Raw genomic sequence first — 12,811 nt, 5'->3', positions numbered from 1 at the left:
GCTATTTTTTGGTTGCAGCCATCATTGTTGTTTGGCGGGTCCGGGCTGGGGATTCGAACCCACCACCTTGGGTGTACGTGGCTGGCGCCTTAGCCGGTTGAGCTATAGGCGCCGAGCCTTCCGTTTGTTTTTAAATAAAACCTACTGTGGTAGTGGCCTCTGCAGTGCGGCTCAGCACAGACTAAACTTAGGGTTTTGGACTGAGGGTCCCCCTAAATTACACTTTCTGTGGTCCCAGGCTGACCATCTGGCCTGACCTGAGCCATGCTGCAGGGGGAGGGGCAGGGAGCCCTGCGCTCAGGCTGGGAAGTTGTGGGTCATGGAATCTTCCCCAGCCGGGCTCCATGGAGGTATTGTATCTGCCTGGTTGGTGCCTAAGTCCTGCCCTCCAGCCTGTGAGCTCCTGCTCACCCTCCTCTGGACACCTGTGGACTGGGGAACTGGGGATCCTGGGGCCCCTGTCGCCCCTGTCTGTCTGTCCTCAGGGCATTCCCTGTTTCTGTGTGCCTACCCCCAGCACTTCCCCTCCCTTGTTGCTCTGGGAACAGTGTCCATATGTGGTTGTCCTCAGGCTGGCTGCTTCAGCTGTGCAGATGGGCTGTGCTTATCTACCCAGTTCAGGGTCTGAGCAGACACCCTGCCTGGCCACCCACACGCAGCCCTGCTGTGAGTTTATCAAGGTTTCTAGATGGGGTCTGTGCTATTAGGGGAGGCACCTGGGGTGTGCGGAAGCAGGGAAAGGCAGGGCTCAGGTCACAGGGCCTCTGAGATTGGCCTGGGCACTCTGCTGCTCTGTGCAAAGGGACTGAGCAGGCCTGGACGCCTGGGACTAGGAGGGGCTTCCTGCCTTTGCCACTACTGCCTAGGACACTGGCCTGTCCCCAGGAGTTGGCACAGGGCCCTTCTTCCTGCAGGGCTAGGGCTGAGTCACACACAGCCCGTGATTCATGCCGCTGGGCAGGCAGTGCTGCGGCACCTGGGCCTGGCAGATGGGCCAGGGCAGAGCTGGGGTATGGCACAGGATGGGAGCCCCCTCCCGTCCCTCAGCGGTTTCAACACATCCCACCCCAGGTGATGTGGGTGTCTAAGCCCCTGAGGCTGTAGGCTGACAGGGTGGTCATCTGCCCCCAGAGCCTGCAGAGGCCCCACTAGTTTTCTCTGCACTCCTCACTGAGCTGTCCGGATCCTGGCCCTGCTCACTCCTCTCCCCACCCTCTGCCTCAGGCACCATTGGGGAGTGTGGCTGCAGGGTGCTCTCTGCACTGTCTGTCAGAGGCTGTGGCTTCTGCTTACTCTCTGCTGGGCCAGGTGGCATCTTCCCTCCCAGGCTCCTGGCACCTGCCATCATGAAAGGCACTTTGCCCCCGTCATCCTCTTCACACCTTTTCTCACTCTCCTGTGCCTGGGAGGGACGCAGCCACTGGAGCTAAAGCCCACCCTGGAGCTGCTGCCCTGGGCCCTGCACCCCATGCTCCTGGGGCTCTTTGCCAACTCCCTGTGAGGCAGGGGTCCCCAGGGCAGAAACTTTCTTTTAGGAGCCTTGGCCCTCCAAGGTCGGGCTGGGAGGGGGAGCCGGGGCCATGGTGGTTGGGAGGTTGACCCGGCTGCTGTCCTGGAGATGTGCCTGCTCCAAAATAGCCAGATTTTTAAAAATAACCCAGGCAGCTTTTGTTTGGCTTTTGCTTTAAAAGAGATTTTTTTCCTTGTGCACAGAACTATGTAGCGGCAGAAAGGTCAGCTCGAGTTGGCAGCTGAGCCGAGGGGGGTGTGGAAGGGGATGGGCTGTGTCCAGAGAGGCCAGGGTCTGCGCCTGCTGCGGGTTGTTCTGAGGGTAGCGGGTGTCACCCTGGAAGTTGAGACCAGGTTGGGGACAGATGGGAGACCCCTTGAGTGTGGTCTTCCCTTCTTGCCAGCGTATATGCAGCTGGCCAGCCCTTCAAGGACAGCTGGCCAGGGCCTCTGACAGACAGAGGCTTGGGTGGACAGAGGGGTGTGAAGCTGGGATGTTCATGAGCAGCCCAGTGGGGGGGGAGGGGCTTCCATGCCCCCTTGCCCTGCCCATCAGTGTCTTGGAGTCAATATTTATTCAGTGCTCTCAGCTGGGAAAAATGTGACCAGCCTGCAGGAGGGGCAGGAGGAGGGACAGATCGGAGGGTGCAGCAGCTCCAGTACGCAGGGAAATGCGGGGGCAGGACCCAGGGGACCATTGGGTCCTTCTCTGTCCTCGGGAGCCTTTTATGGGGCCTGTTCTGCCTACCCCCCCACACACACCAGAGAGCAGCCTGTGACCCTGCCCCAGCATGCAGGTTCCCTGGAATGCTCCTGGTTTGGGGTGCTGAGGCTGAGCAGTGCTGATCTCTCTGCTCCCCACCCACAGGGAGGGGAAGATGACCTCAGAGCCTGGCAGTGTGTGAATAGGCTGTGCCCCCACCCCCACCTCAGGGGAAAGCCGAACTTTGTTTCCCTTGCTGTCTCTGCAATGCTAAATCTTCCAGGCAGGACTTTGGCCCAGCGTGTCTTGGGGTCCTGGAGCTCTGCCCTGCCTGGACTCTGGACAGCCTGCCCCTCCAGGACTGTTGCCATAAGGGGTCTGTGGTCCTTCCATGGCAGACACCACAGCAGCTTCAGGAGATGAGGGTGGAGTGACTGGGTCCTTGAGCAGCCCTTGGGGGGACCCCTCTCTCCTCTATGGATGGGGCTCCTACCAGCACCCACCAGGTCCCTGGCAGAGAAATCCTCTGGGGCAGCAGGTGTGAAGAAGGCCCTCCTGAGGCCTGGTGTGTGGTCCTGGGGTGTAATGTCACCCTCAGTGGCCTTCTGGGCCACTCAGAGCCCACCTGGGAGCAGGGAAGGGCTAGCCCTCACTACCCTTAGTGTTGGATGTGGGTATTGGGCCCCCACGGGGCCTCTAGGGCTGGGGGGCCAATACCCCCCATGGGCTGGGCCCCTGGGCAGGGGTCAGCATTTGTGCTGTGTCCACAGCTGAGCCTCTGCCCTCCTTGTGCCGCTTGTGGGGGTTCACTGCCCCCTGCTATCTCTCAGAGCCCTGCCCTGGGCCTTTTCCCCTCTGTTTCTTTTGCTATAGTTGCCAGGCCTTGGGGGGCTGGGGAAGGCTCACCCTAACAGGCTGCAGCCAGAAGCCACATGCCCTCTACGTTATCAGTGGGGGGCTGAGCCTAGGAGCTGGGGGTCACGTGGGTCATGGGGGCACTCAGCACAGTGGGGACCAAGCCCCACCCTGGGACATGCACGCTGGGGGTGCCAAGGTGGGGCCTACCTGGTCACCCACCTGTCCTGGGGACCTTCCTGCCCCATGGTCAGCTTCTTGTTCTTGAGGCAATAGACAGTTTTTAGGAACCACAGGCCTTTCCTGGGGGCTGTGGCCCCCACCTGCAGGGAGCTATTCCTGTGGGTGGGGTAGAGTCACCTGGTGCTCAGACTCGGGGGGTGGCAGGGTACCCATGGAGGACTGAGTCAAGCCCCAGCACCCAGCTCCAGCCTGGAAGGGACTTCAACCTCCACAGGCCGCTGCCTCCAAGGGGCAGGTCAATCCCCATGTGCCTTCGCATCTTCAAGGGGCTTGTTCCCGACAGGTCAGGGTGACTCTGAGGAGCCAGCCCCAGAGGCAGGCACAGGACCAGTGGGGCCATTTTAGGTGGGGACAGACATGTGGTTGGAGCAGTGATGACAGGAGTTGGGGGTGATCAAGCCTGGCTTCCAGGGGGAGGGAAGTGCAGGGTAGTGGGGGCAGAGGGGAGCAGGGCCTGGATAGAGAAGGTGGGAGGATGGCTGAGGTGGTGGTGAGATGGGCTGTAGCCCAGGAGGGCTTCTCTGAGGTGGTGTCTGAGGTACCCTGTGAGGCTGTGCTGAGGTAGGGCCCCACCCATCCCCAGGGGTACAGAGACAAGAGGCTGTGGGCACCTCCCTCAGGCCTAGGTGGGGCTAACACAGGGAGACAGTGGGTAGTGGTAGGCGGAGCCCTTGAATAGGAGTGCATCTGGGGGTGCAGCTTCCTTCTGCCCTGGCTGGGGGCCACAGGGAAGTCACAGCCCCAGTCCTGGGCTAGTGGGGTCTTCTTAGCTTGACTCATATTTGAAAGGCCTATTTTCCAGCCGTCTCTAGGACTCCACTTGCTCCATGCTTCCTGGCCCAGGCCTCAGTGGCTGTGGGCCAGTCAGCGGGTGATAGGGCAGAGTCTGTTCTGGAAGGGGTGTTGACTGTCAGACGTGCTGGGAGCTGGACTTGATAGATGGTAGAGGCACTGTCTGGCTGCCTATTACGGCTGGATATCATGCTGTGGGGACGCTGGGATGTACTCCTATCTCTGCCTCGATCCCACTGCCTCAGACCCCAAACTTCTAGGGGATATGAGGGAGGACACTCCTAAGAGGGCTGGCCCCTGTGTCCATGACTACCCCTGGTACAGGCCCTGTCTCCTGCATCCATCTAAGGGAGGACACTCCTGAGAGGGCTGGCCCCTGTATTCACGACTACCCCTGGCACAGGCCCTGTCTCCTGCGCCCATCTGCCCCTGGCAGGCAACCCAAAGATGCCTGTGTCTCCCGTGTCCTCCTGACCCCTCTTGGTCCCCACAGGTTTTCCATGTGGCCTACGTGCTCATCAAATTTGCCAACTCCCCTCGGCCAGACCTCTGGGTGCTGGAGCGATCCACAGACTTTGGCCACACCTACCAGCCATGGCAGTACTTTGCATGTGAGTCTGGGAGCTATGGGGCCTAGTGGGGGTGTCCCTTTTGGGGCTGCCATGGTCGTGCTCTTTTGAAGTCTCCAGTCACTAGCCTGGCCCTTGACCCAGCTCCTGTGTGGTTTGGGACCGTCCATCCAAAGACTTTCGGGAATTTATCAAACAGGAATTTATCAGCTCGCATCCCCAACCTCAGGCACAGCTGGGCTTGGGCTGATGGTGCCAGGAACCTCGGTGCCATCTCTTGGCTTCTTCTGGGCTGGTTTCATGTGCGACAGCTCCCTGCAGTGACACAGGCCCTGGCGGCTCCCAGCTTGCATCCTGCCAGCTCAGCTGCCTATGTCAGGAGAACTGGGGGCCTGGCACTTCTTACTGCAGCCTTTGGCCACCTGCCATCCTGACTGGTCATGTTGTCAGGACAGAGATGCTTTGGTTGGGCAGGCCTGGCCACATGTCCCCCAAACTCTGGGGACTGAGAGTGAGGGAGGGGCAATTTTCTATTATAGTTTTTTTTTTTTCTGTCTGTCTTTTTTTTTTTGGCCAGGGCTGGGTTTGAACCCGCTACCTCCAGCATATGGGGCCAGCGCCCTACCCTTTTGAGCCATAGGCACCGCCCCCCAGGGGGGCAATTTTCTTGGGGCAATTAGGGGGCTGTCCCAAGGAAGGAGATGAAGATGGCCTGGGGAGGGGGCACCTGCTCTCTAGAATATTCTAGGGAGAGGGATGTGGGGTGTAGGTGGTAAGCTGGCACAGTACACGCCCATCTCCAAGTCCTGCTGGCTGGCAGAACCTTGGTGGGGTGACTAGCGAAGGGCAGTGTTCCCCCGGGGGTGAGGTGTCCAGGAGCCACCCAGGCTCCAAAAACCTACGGAGCCAGCAGCAATGCCCCTGAACCCCTTGTCCCCTAAGAGCCGCTGGCTCTGTAGGCTTTTCTGGTGGTTCTAGCCTCTTCTTCTGGCATCTCCTACAGCGTCCAAGAGGGATTGCCTGGAGCGATTCGGGCCTCGGACGCTGGAGCGTGTGTTGCGGGATGATGACGCCATCTGCACCACCGAGTACTCACGCATCGTGCCCCTGGAGAACGGCGAGGTGGACCTGGGGCTGCGTGGTGGCGGGGCTGCTGGTCTGAGGGGGGCAGTTAGGTGGGGGCCACGCCCGGCCTCACCCTCCATGCTGTCTGCAGATCGTGGTGTCCCTGGTGAACGGGCGCCCGGGGGCCTTGAACTTCTCCTACTCCCCACTGCTGCGCGACTTCACTAAAGCCACCAACATCCGCCTGCGTTTCCTGCGCACCAACACGCTGCTGGGTCACCTCATGGGCAAGGCGCTGCGGGACCCCACGGTCACACGCCGGGTGAGTGTGCCAGCCTGTTTGCAGGGGCAGGGGAGGAGCTGGCTCAGGGTTGGGTGGGGGGCAGCCCTTGCCTGCTGGGGTGCTCACAGGCCTGCGGCTACAGTACTATTACAGCATCAAGGACATCAGCATTGGCGGCCGCTGCGTCTGCCACGGCCACGCGGATGTCTGTGACGCCAAAGACCCCACAGACCCTTTCAGGTGAGGTGCTCTCGGGTGAGGCCGAGGCCCCTGCCCCCTCTGTCACTGAAGGCTAAGCCTAGGGTAGGAGGCCAGGGTCCATTGCCTGCCACGCCACCCACCTCCTGTGTGACCTGAACTTACCTCTGCCTGTGGGCCTCAGTTTCTCCACCAGAAGTAGGGGTAGAGCTGAGTGTAGACTCCTGGGCCAGCAGAGGTGGGGCTTCCTCCAGCTCCCATGTGCAGGAAGGTGGCTCTCCCAGTGTATGCTTGTTCCTGGGCCCTACCCAGAGTCCCTGAGAAGGCAGGGCCCAAGAATCTGCATCTTCACCAAGCTGCCATCAGGTGTGGCACCTGGGACAGAACCCAGGTGGCTCTTGGCACCCAGTGAGTCCTGGCCCTTGGCTCGTCCTGGCTGAGGCAGCCCCAGGGTCTGTCGGGTCCTCCCTCATCTGCTGTGTGTTGAGCTCCTAACACGTTCTAGGCTCTGGGGACTTGGGAGGCAATCAGGAAACATGGAGAGGGGTACCCTGACACGGTGCCCTGTGAGCCAAGCGCTGCAGGTGCTAGGGCAGTGAGGCTGGGACAGAAACTTCCCAGGGAGGTGCCGTAGGGGTTTCCAGAGGGAACCTGTGGGCAGACCCACCCCACCCACCCCTAGTGCCTCAGCATCATGTAGCCAGCCCAGCCCAGTTCACTCCTGCCCCTTGCCTTCTGCTGGGGTCTTACAGCCCTGTCTACACCTTCAACTTATAGAGGAGATGGGTGGATAGAGCCCACCACATTCTCACAGTCAGGGCTGAGCAGAGACGTGAGCCGTAGGCCCCTTCAGATGTGACTTGTGGGCCTGGAGGGAGTGGTGTGGTCACCTGAGCCAGAGGACTCAGGCATGCTGCCCTCAGGAGCCTCAGGCCTGGCAGTATAGCTTCAGGTGCTGAGCTGGAGCACTAGGATTAAGTGCCAAGTGGGAGCACAGCTCGTGAGGGCTGGGAGCAGGGCCCAGCAAGTGTCCAAGTTGTCTTTGGATGAGAGGAAGGTCCTGGCCGGGAGCTGGGGCCTGTCCTGGTCTACTGGGGGAGGTGCCACCTGGCTGCAGGGCATGAGGGGTGGCAGGGCTGGGCACCCTTCCCAGAACCACAGAACCTAGCAGAGCCCCTGTCACCACATGGTGTCCCAGTGCCGCTGCCTAGCCCTGCTCTCCATGTAGGCATCAGCCGCCACCCTGGCCCCTGCTGTGAGAGGGAGGCCTCTGCCTCCAGCAGGCTCGTCTCTGCCTGTACCCCCCCCACCTGCCGATTCCCACCTCCATTTGCACGATTATGGTCAGTGCTTGCTGCTGGCCCAGCTCTGTACCAGACCCCACATTACGCCTGCCTTTCCCTGATTTGGAAGTTAGATGTTTTGTCTTTGTGGTTATCTCTAGATTTCCTTCCGAGCTTGAGCTTTGTTTACGGTAGCAGGCGGTCACCTTTCCTTTTTAATAGGCATACCTGGCTTAACCAAATCCAGACTGAGTGAGCTGTCATGCCTCCTCCCAGGAGGTGGCCGAGGACATGTGGCATTTCTGTAGCTTGGTTTCATCACCAGGGACCGTGGAGTCTCCTGCTTGTTCCAGTTCATCCCCTGGAACTCAGTCTCCTTCCTCCTGAATTGTGTCCCTTGGTTGTTATTGCTGTACAGTCTGCAGTGATCCCCCCACTCTTGATTGGTAGCTGACTGCAGAGTTCTTGGTCGACAACTGCCTCTCAGCATTTCAGAGAAGTTATTTCTGTCTCTTGGTGTTTGTTGGTGCTGGGGAGAGCTCGTCATCGCCCAGTGGCCGTGGGTGTGCTGTGACCCTCACTGTGGATGTTCTGCAGAGTTACTCTGAAATGGTGAGGCGGGGACTTGTTTTATGCTGCTGAAGCTCAGGCTTCTTGATCTGAGAATGCGTGTCTTCCTTAACTCAAGACCGTCCATGGCTACTGTCTCTCTCCATCCATCTCCTCCCCTGCTGCCTCTTCTTTCCCTGTACACAGACGCCTCCACCCTCATGGCCTCCTGTCTTGTAATCTCTCACACTTCCCCTCAATTTCTTTTCTGAGCTGTCTTTTGGGTAGTTTCTTCAGCTCCTCCTCCAGTTCACTAAGTCTCTGCTCTGCTGTGTCTGATCTGCGGCTTAACCCATTTGTTGAGTCTAATTTCTTAATTTCATTTTTTGTTTCTGGACGTTCTGATCAGTTCTTTTTTACATGTGCCTGTCTTTCATAGCATTATGTTTTTTATTAGGTTGAATATTCCTTTCTTTGTAATCATTTTAAACATTCTTTTACAGTTTCTGCGACTTTGTTCCATCACACGAGGTCCTTGCTGGTTGTGGCTCTAGACTCTTGTTGTCCTGTTTCTTTGTAAGGTCTTCAGCAGGGTTTTATCTCGATATTTCCTGTGTGTCTTGGCTTGGAAAGATTCCCTCTAGGACTCCAGAGTTCCTGGTACCACATTTTGCATTAATTTCTTGGTTTAGAGGTACTCTGACCACGTAGACTTTTGAAAAGTGAAACGCTAACTTCAGGCCCTGGTTGTAGATCCTCGGAGATGGTGGAAAGGCAGACCGCCCTCTTTGCCGCTTACCAGTGGTGGTGGGCAATTTATTTTCAGTTCTTTCATTGAGGTTGTGGCTTTTCTGGATGTTTCTGGATTCTGAGGAGAAGTGGTGTTGATTCCCAAGGCTCTATGGACCCCTATGGGGGATGGCACTGGATTCCCTGAGCTTCTGGGGTCCTGCTTGGGGAATGCGTAGCCTTGCAGCCTCAGAGCAGACACAGCTCAGGGTTGCGTGCACCCTGGCTGAGTTGCTACAGGTGTGTGCCAGGAGGCCAGGCTTTGTCCTGATTAATTCTGAGATATTGGTGGCTCCAACCTCAGGCCTCATCTGTCACTAGCTGTCCCACCACTTACTGGACCTCAGGCAGGTGTCCAGCCCTCTGACCTGGTGTCTACCACAGCTGGGAGAGGAAGTGGTTCTTGGCCACTTGCCCCTGGGGAGGTGCCTTCTACACATGAGGGAATGCGGCTGAGCACAGAGCTGCCGCTGAGTGAGATGTGGGCCTGGGCTGCATACACAACCCTTCCTTTCCTTTGGAGCTGGCTCAGGGGGACTGGCCTTGAGTTCTGGCCATGTTGGGAAGGCTATAGCTTGATCTTGAAGGACCTGAGGCTCCAGGCTGACCTGCAGGCAAGGGCCACATGCACCAACCACCTGAGTGCCCTACCCCAGGTCCTGCTGGTCCTCCCTTTTCACAAATACCCTGTGGTCATCACGAGACCAGTCTCTCTGTTTCCTCGCAGGCTTGTCCATCCCCAGGCTGGGCAGTTGGGTCAGAGCCACTGTGGAGAGGGGATGTTGGGGTCTGGGCATATGCAGGGCAGGAGAACATAGGCCCCTTTGGGGTGTAGACCAGGGGATCTGCCACCCCTGCCCTGGTGGTAGCCTGAGTCCCTCTTGCCCACGTGTCCCCACAGGCTGCAGTGTGCCTGCCAGCACAACACCTGTGGCACCTCCTGTGACCGCTGCTGCCCTGGTTTCAACCAGCAGCCGTGGAAGCCAGCAACTGCCGACAGTGCCAACGAGTGCCAATGTGAGTGCCCCGTGCCCTGGGCCTACCCAGGCATGAGCTGCCGGCACCCGTGGCTCATGGGTGTGCCTGAGGGCCGTGGAGGACACATTGACAGCTGAGCCCCCTCCTCTCCAGCCTGCAACTGCCACGGCCATGCCAATGACTGTTACTACGACTCTGAGGTAGACCGGCGCCACGCCAGCCAGAGTCAGGATGGCACCTATCAGGGCGGAGGTGTCTGCATTGACTGCCAGGTGGGCCAGGGGGAGGACCAGGGTGGGCTGGCACCAACCTGGAGTGGGGACACTTGTGTACTCAGCAGCCCTGCCCCTACCCCTAGCATCACACAACCGGCATCAACTGTGAACTCTGCCTGCCCGGCTTCTACCGTACCCCGGACCAGCCACTAGACTCACCCCACATCTGTCGCCGTGAGTGGGTTCATCTGGGAGGCATCCTGGGACTGGGGTCTGCCCCGAAAAGGGTGTGCCTTGAGAGGACATTCCAAGCTTCAGGGCCTGCCCAGGAGGAGCTCTCCCAGGCTTGGGATAGGACCCCAGAGCCCTGGCACCTCCCCGGGAGGCCTGGCCTCAGTCTCACACCTACTACCCAGATCGTGGACACAGAAACTCCCTCCCTTGGGGCCTGATGGCTCTGACCTTACCTGCCCCTTGGCTTCTGGCCCCTGCCCAGGCTGCAACTGTGAGTCAGACTTCACTGATGGGACTTGTGAGGACCTGACTGGCCGCTGCTACTGCCAGCCCAACTTCACCGGGGAGCGTTGTGACATGTGTGCCGAGGGCTTTGTGGGCTTCCCACACTGCTACCGTGAGCACCTGGCAGGGGCGTGTGCCTGCTACGTGTGGGACCCAGGGTGCCCTGTGGGGGTGGAGCCCCGGCCTAGACCCCTTTTGTCCTGCCTGCATCTCTAGCTGTGTGGGAGACCCAGGGTGGGGGTAGGTACAGAGATTTCAAGCAGACCTGGCCAAGAACACATGGTGTGTCTTTCTGCAGCTGTGCCCTCATTCTCCCCCAATGACACTGGGGAGCAGGTGCTGCCAGCCGGACAGATCGTAAGTAAGTGTCCCTGAGGTCCCCAAGGTCCTTCCCCTACCCTGGGGCCGTGACCCACAGGCCACTCCACAGGAAGGCCTTGAAGAGAGGACCCTCTCTCACTGTGGCCTCTTGGTTTTTGCCTCATTTCTGTTTATGCAAATCACCCTATTTTTTATAGCCTTTTTTTTGAAAACCTTCAAAAATATTGGTAAGCATAAAGGTAAAGAGAAAAGTCATCCAGGATGGTGCCAGCTGCTAATGGCCCCTCACGCTGCCTGGACCCTCTCTGCTGTGCTCTTGGCTTTCACAGACACTGAGGTGTCCCCGCAAACTGTCCTGTCACTGTGTCTCCACCCACTCACAGCGGCAGGGGCACCATTTTTTTAACCAACCCCTAATTATTAGAAATGGTGGTTCTTTCCTTTTGATTTTTCTCATGGCCTAAAGAGAGAAATATATCCTTTTTTTTTTTTTAAACAAGGTTTTTTTTATCTGAGACAGTCTCACTATGTCTCACTCTGTAGAGTGCTGTTGTATCACAGCTCACAGCAACCTCAAACTCTTGGGCTTATGCAGTTCTCTTGCCTCAGCCTCCCAAGTAGCTGGGACTACAGTCGCCCGCCACAATGCCTGGCTATTTTTTTGTTGTAGTTGTCATTGTTTAGCTGGCCTGGGCCGGGTTCGAACCTGCCAGCCCTGGTGTATGTGACTGGCACCCTAGCTGCTGAGCTACAGGTGCTGAGCCAATATATCCTTTTTTTTGCTTTTCTTTTTTTTTCTTTTTTTTTAAAGACTAGACAAGTACAGTAGTGAGAAGAGGGGAAAGAGTAGAACAAGGAGTTCAGTCTGTAACTGACTGTGAACAATCAAGTGAGATCACTCACTACCTTCAGACCAGCCTTTTGGTTTGCTTTTTAAAGAGCGCTGTGGTAAACATCCTTGCAGCTGACACTGCGTGGAGTCTTGCTTCTTCTGTAGGACACTTTCCTAGAAGGAGGTTCTGGATCACTGGACATGCGAGTTGAGGACATTTTTGTAGATTACCAAATTGTTCTCTTAGACATCTGCTGGCGTAGTCACCCTGACAGCATGTTAGCACTGGCGCCACATAGTGACGGCTCTCCCGGCCAGCTTGAGTGGCAGACGATGTCCTCCTTGGCTCAGAGACACGTCCACCCTTTCCAGAGTTCCTGGAATTGGGGCACATCTTCTGGTGACGGCGTCACAGTCTCATTGGCAGGAGTTGTCAGAGGATGGTGTGTTTCACAGTGGGCAGGGTCTTCATTAGTTTGTGTTGGGCATTTCACTGTCTTTAGCTGCACTTGGACTGATTAAGGTGGAATCTTCTTGGCCTTTCAGTTGCTTTCTTATATTCTGTGTTTTTTTCTTTCTCTTTTGCTATGAACATGCTGCAACCCAGTTGCTGTCTCACGTGGGTCGCCCGCGCAAGGGCACGGCTTTCCCCTGGGCATCTGGCACCTTACTCAGTCCATAGGACCAACTCTTCCCATATTTATTTTATAATCCATTTCTTACAAGTTGTGTGTTTTCTCCTGGTCCTTTTGTTTTGGGGCTTTTTTTGGTGCACCGGTTGTTACCTGTTTAGCTGAACCTTGCCAGTGTTGTTCCGCTGGGTCACAGCTGGGTCATGATTAGGCAGAGTCCCAACCAAGTATCCACTCATATCTGCTAGCTCTTTCGTAGTTTTTATATTGAAGTGTTTAGTGTTTTGTTAATAGTGTAAACCAGGGTTTGGCAAATGTTTTCTTTTTTTTTCTTTTTTTTTTTTTTTTGAGACAGAGCCTCAGGCTGTCCTCTGGGTAGAGTGCCGTGGCATAGCTCACAGCACCCTCCAACTCCTGGGCTCAAGCGAGTGTCCTGCCTCTGCCTCCCAAGTTGCAGGGACCACAGGCGCCCGCCA

The 12,811-nt window shown here is 57.3% G+C and overlaps 1 protein-coding gene across 1 annotated transcript in view; it reads left to right on the top strand.

Annotated features, from left to right (window-relative positions):
• Positions 1-12,811, top strand: part of LAMA5 (laminin subunit alpha 5) — a 49,328-nt gene that overhangs the window by 8,152 nt on the left and 28,365 nt on the right. The window contains exons 3-11 of the mRNA XM_003787852.3: positions 4,596-4,713; positions 5,675-5,793; positions 5,888-6,058; positions 6,162-6,259; positions 9,740-9,855; positions 9,970-10,088; positions 10,175-10,265; positions 10,528-10,662; positions 10,849-10,911. Of these exons, the coding sequence (XP_003787900.1) occupies positions 4,596-4,713; positions 5,675-5,793; positions 5,888-6,058; positions 6,162-6,259; positions 9,740-9,855; positions 9,970-10,088; positions 10,175-10,265; positions 10,528-10,662; positions 10,849-10,911 (1,030 nt within the window). The remainder of the gene's footprint in view (positions 1-4,595; positions 4,714-5,674; positions 5,794-5,887; positions 6,059-6,161; positions 6,260-9,739; positions 9,856-9,969; positions 10,089-10,174; positions 10,266-10,527; positions 10,663-10,848; positions 10,912-12,811) is intronic.

The sequence above is a fragment of the Otolemur garnettii genome, unplaced genomic scaffold (genome assembly GCF_000181295.1).
Source record: "Otolemur garnettii isolate 467f Iridium unplaced genomic scaffold, OtoGar3 scaffold00023, whole genome shotgun sequence".
Lineage (NCBI taxonomy): Eukaryota > Metazoa > Chordata > Mammalia > Primates > Galagidae > Otolemur > Otolemur garnettii.
This window is presented reverse-complemented; position numbering and strand designations above follow the sequence as displayed.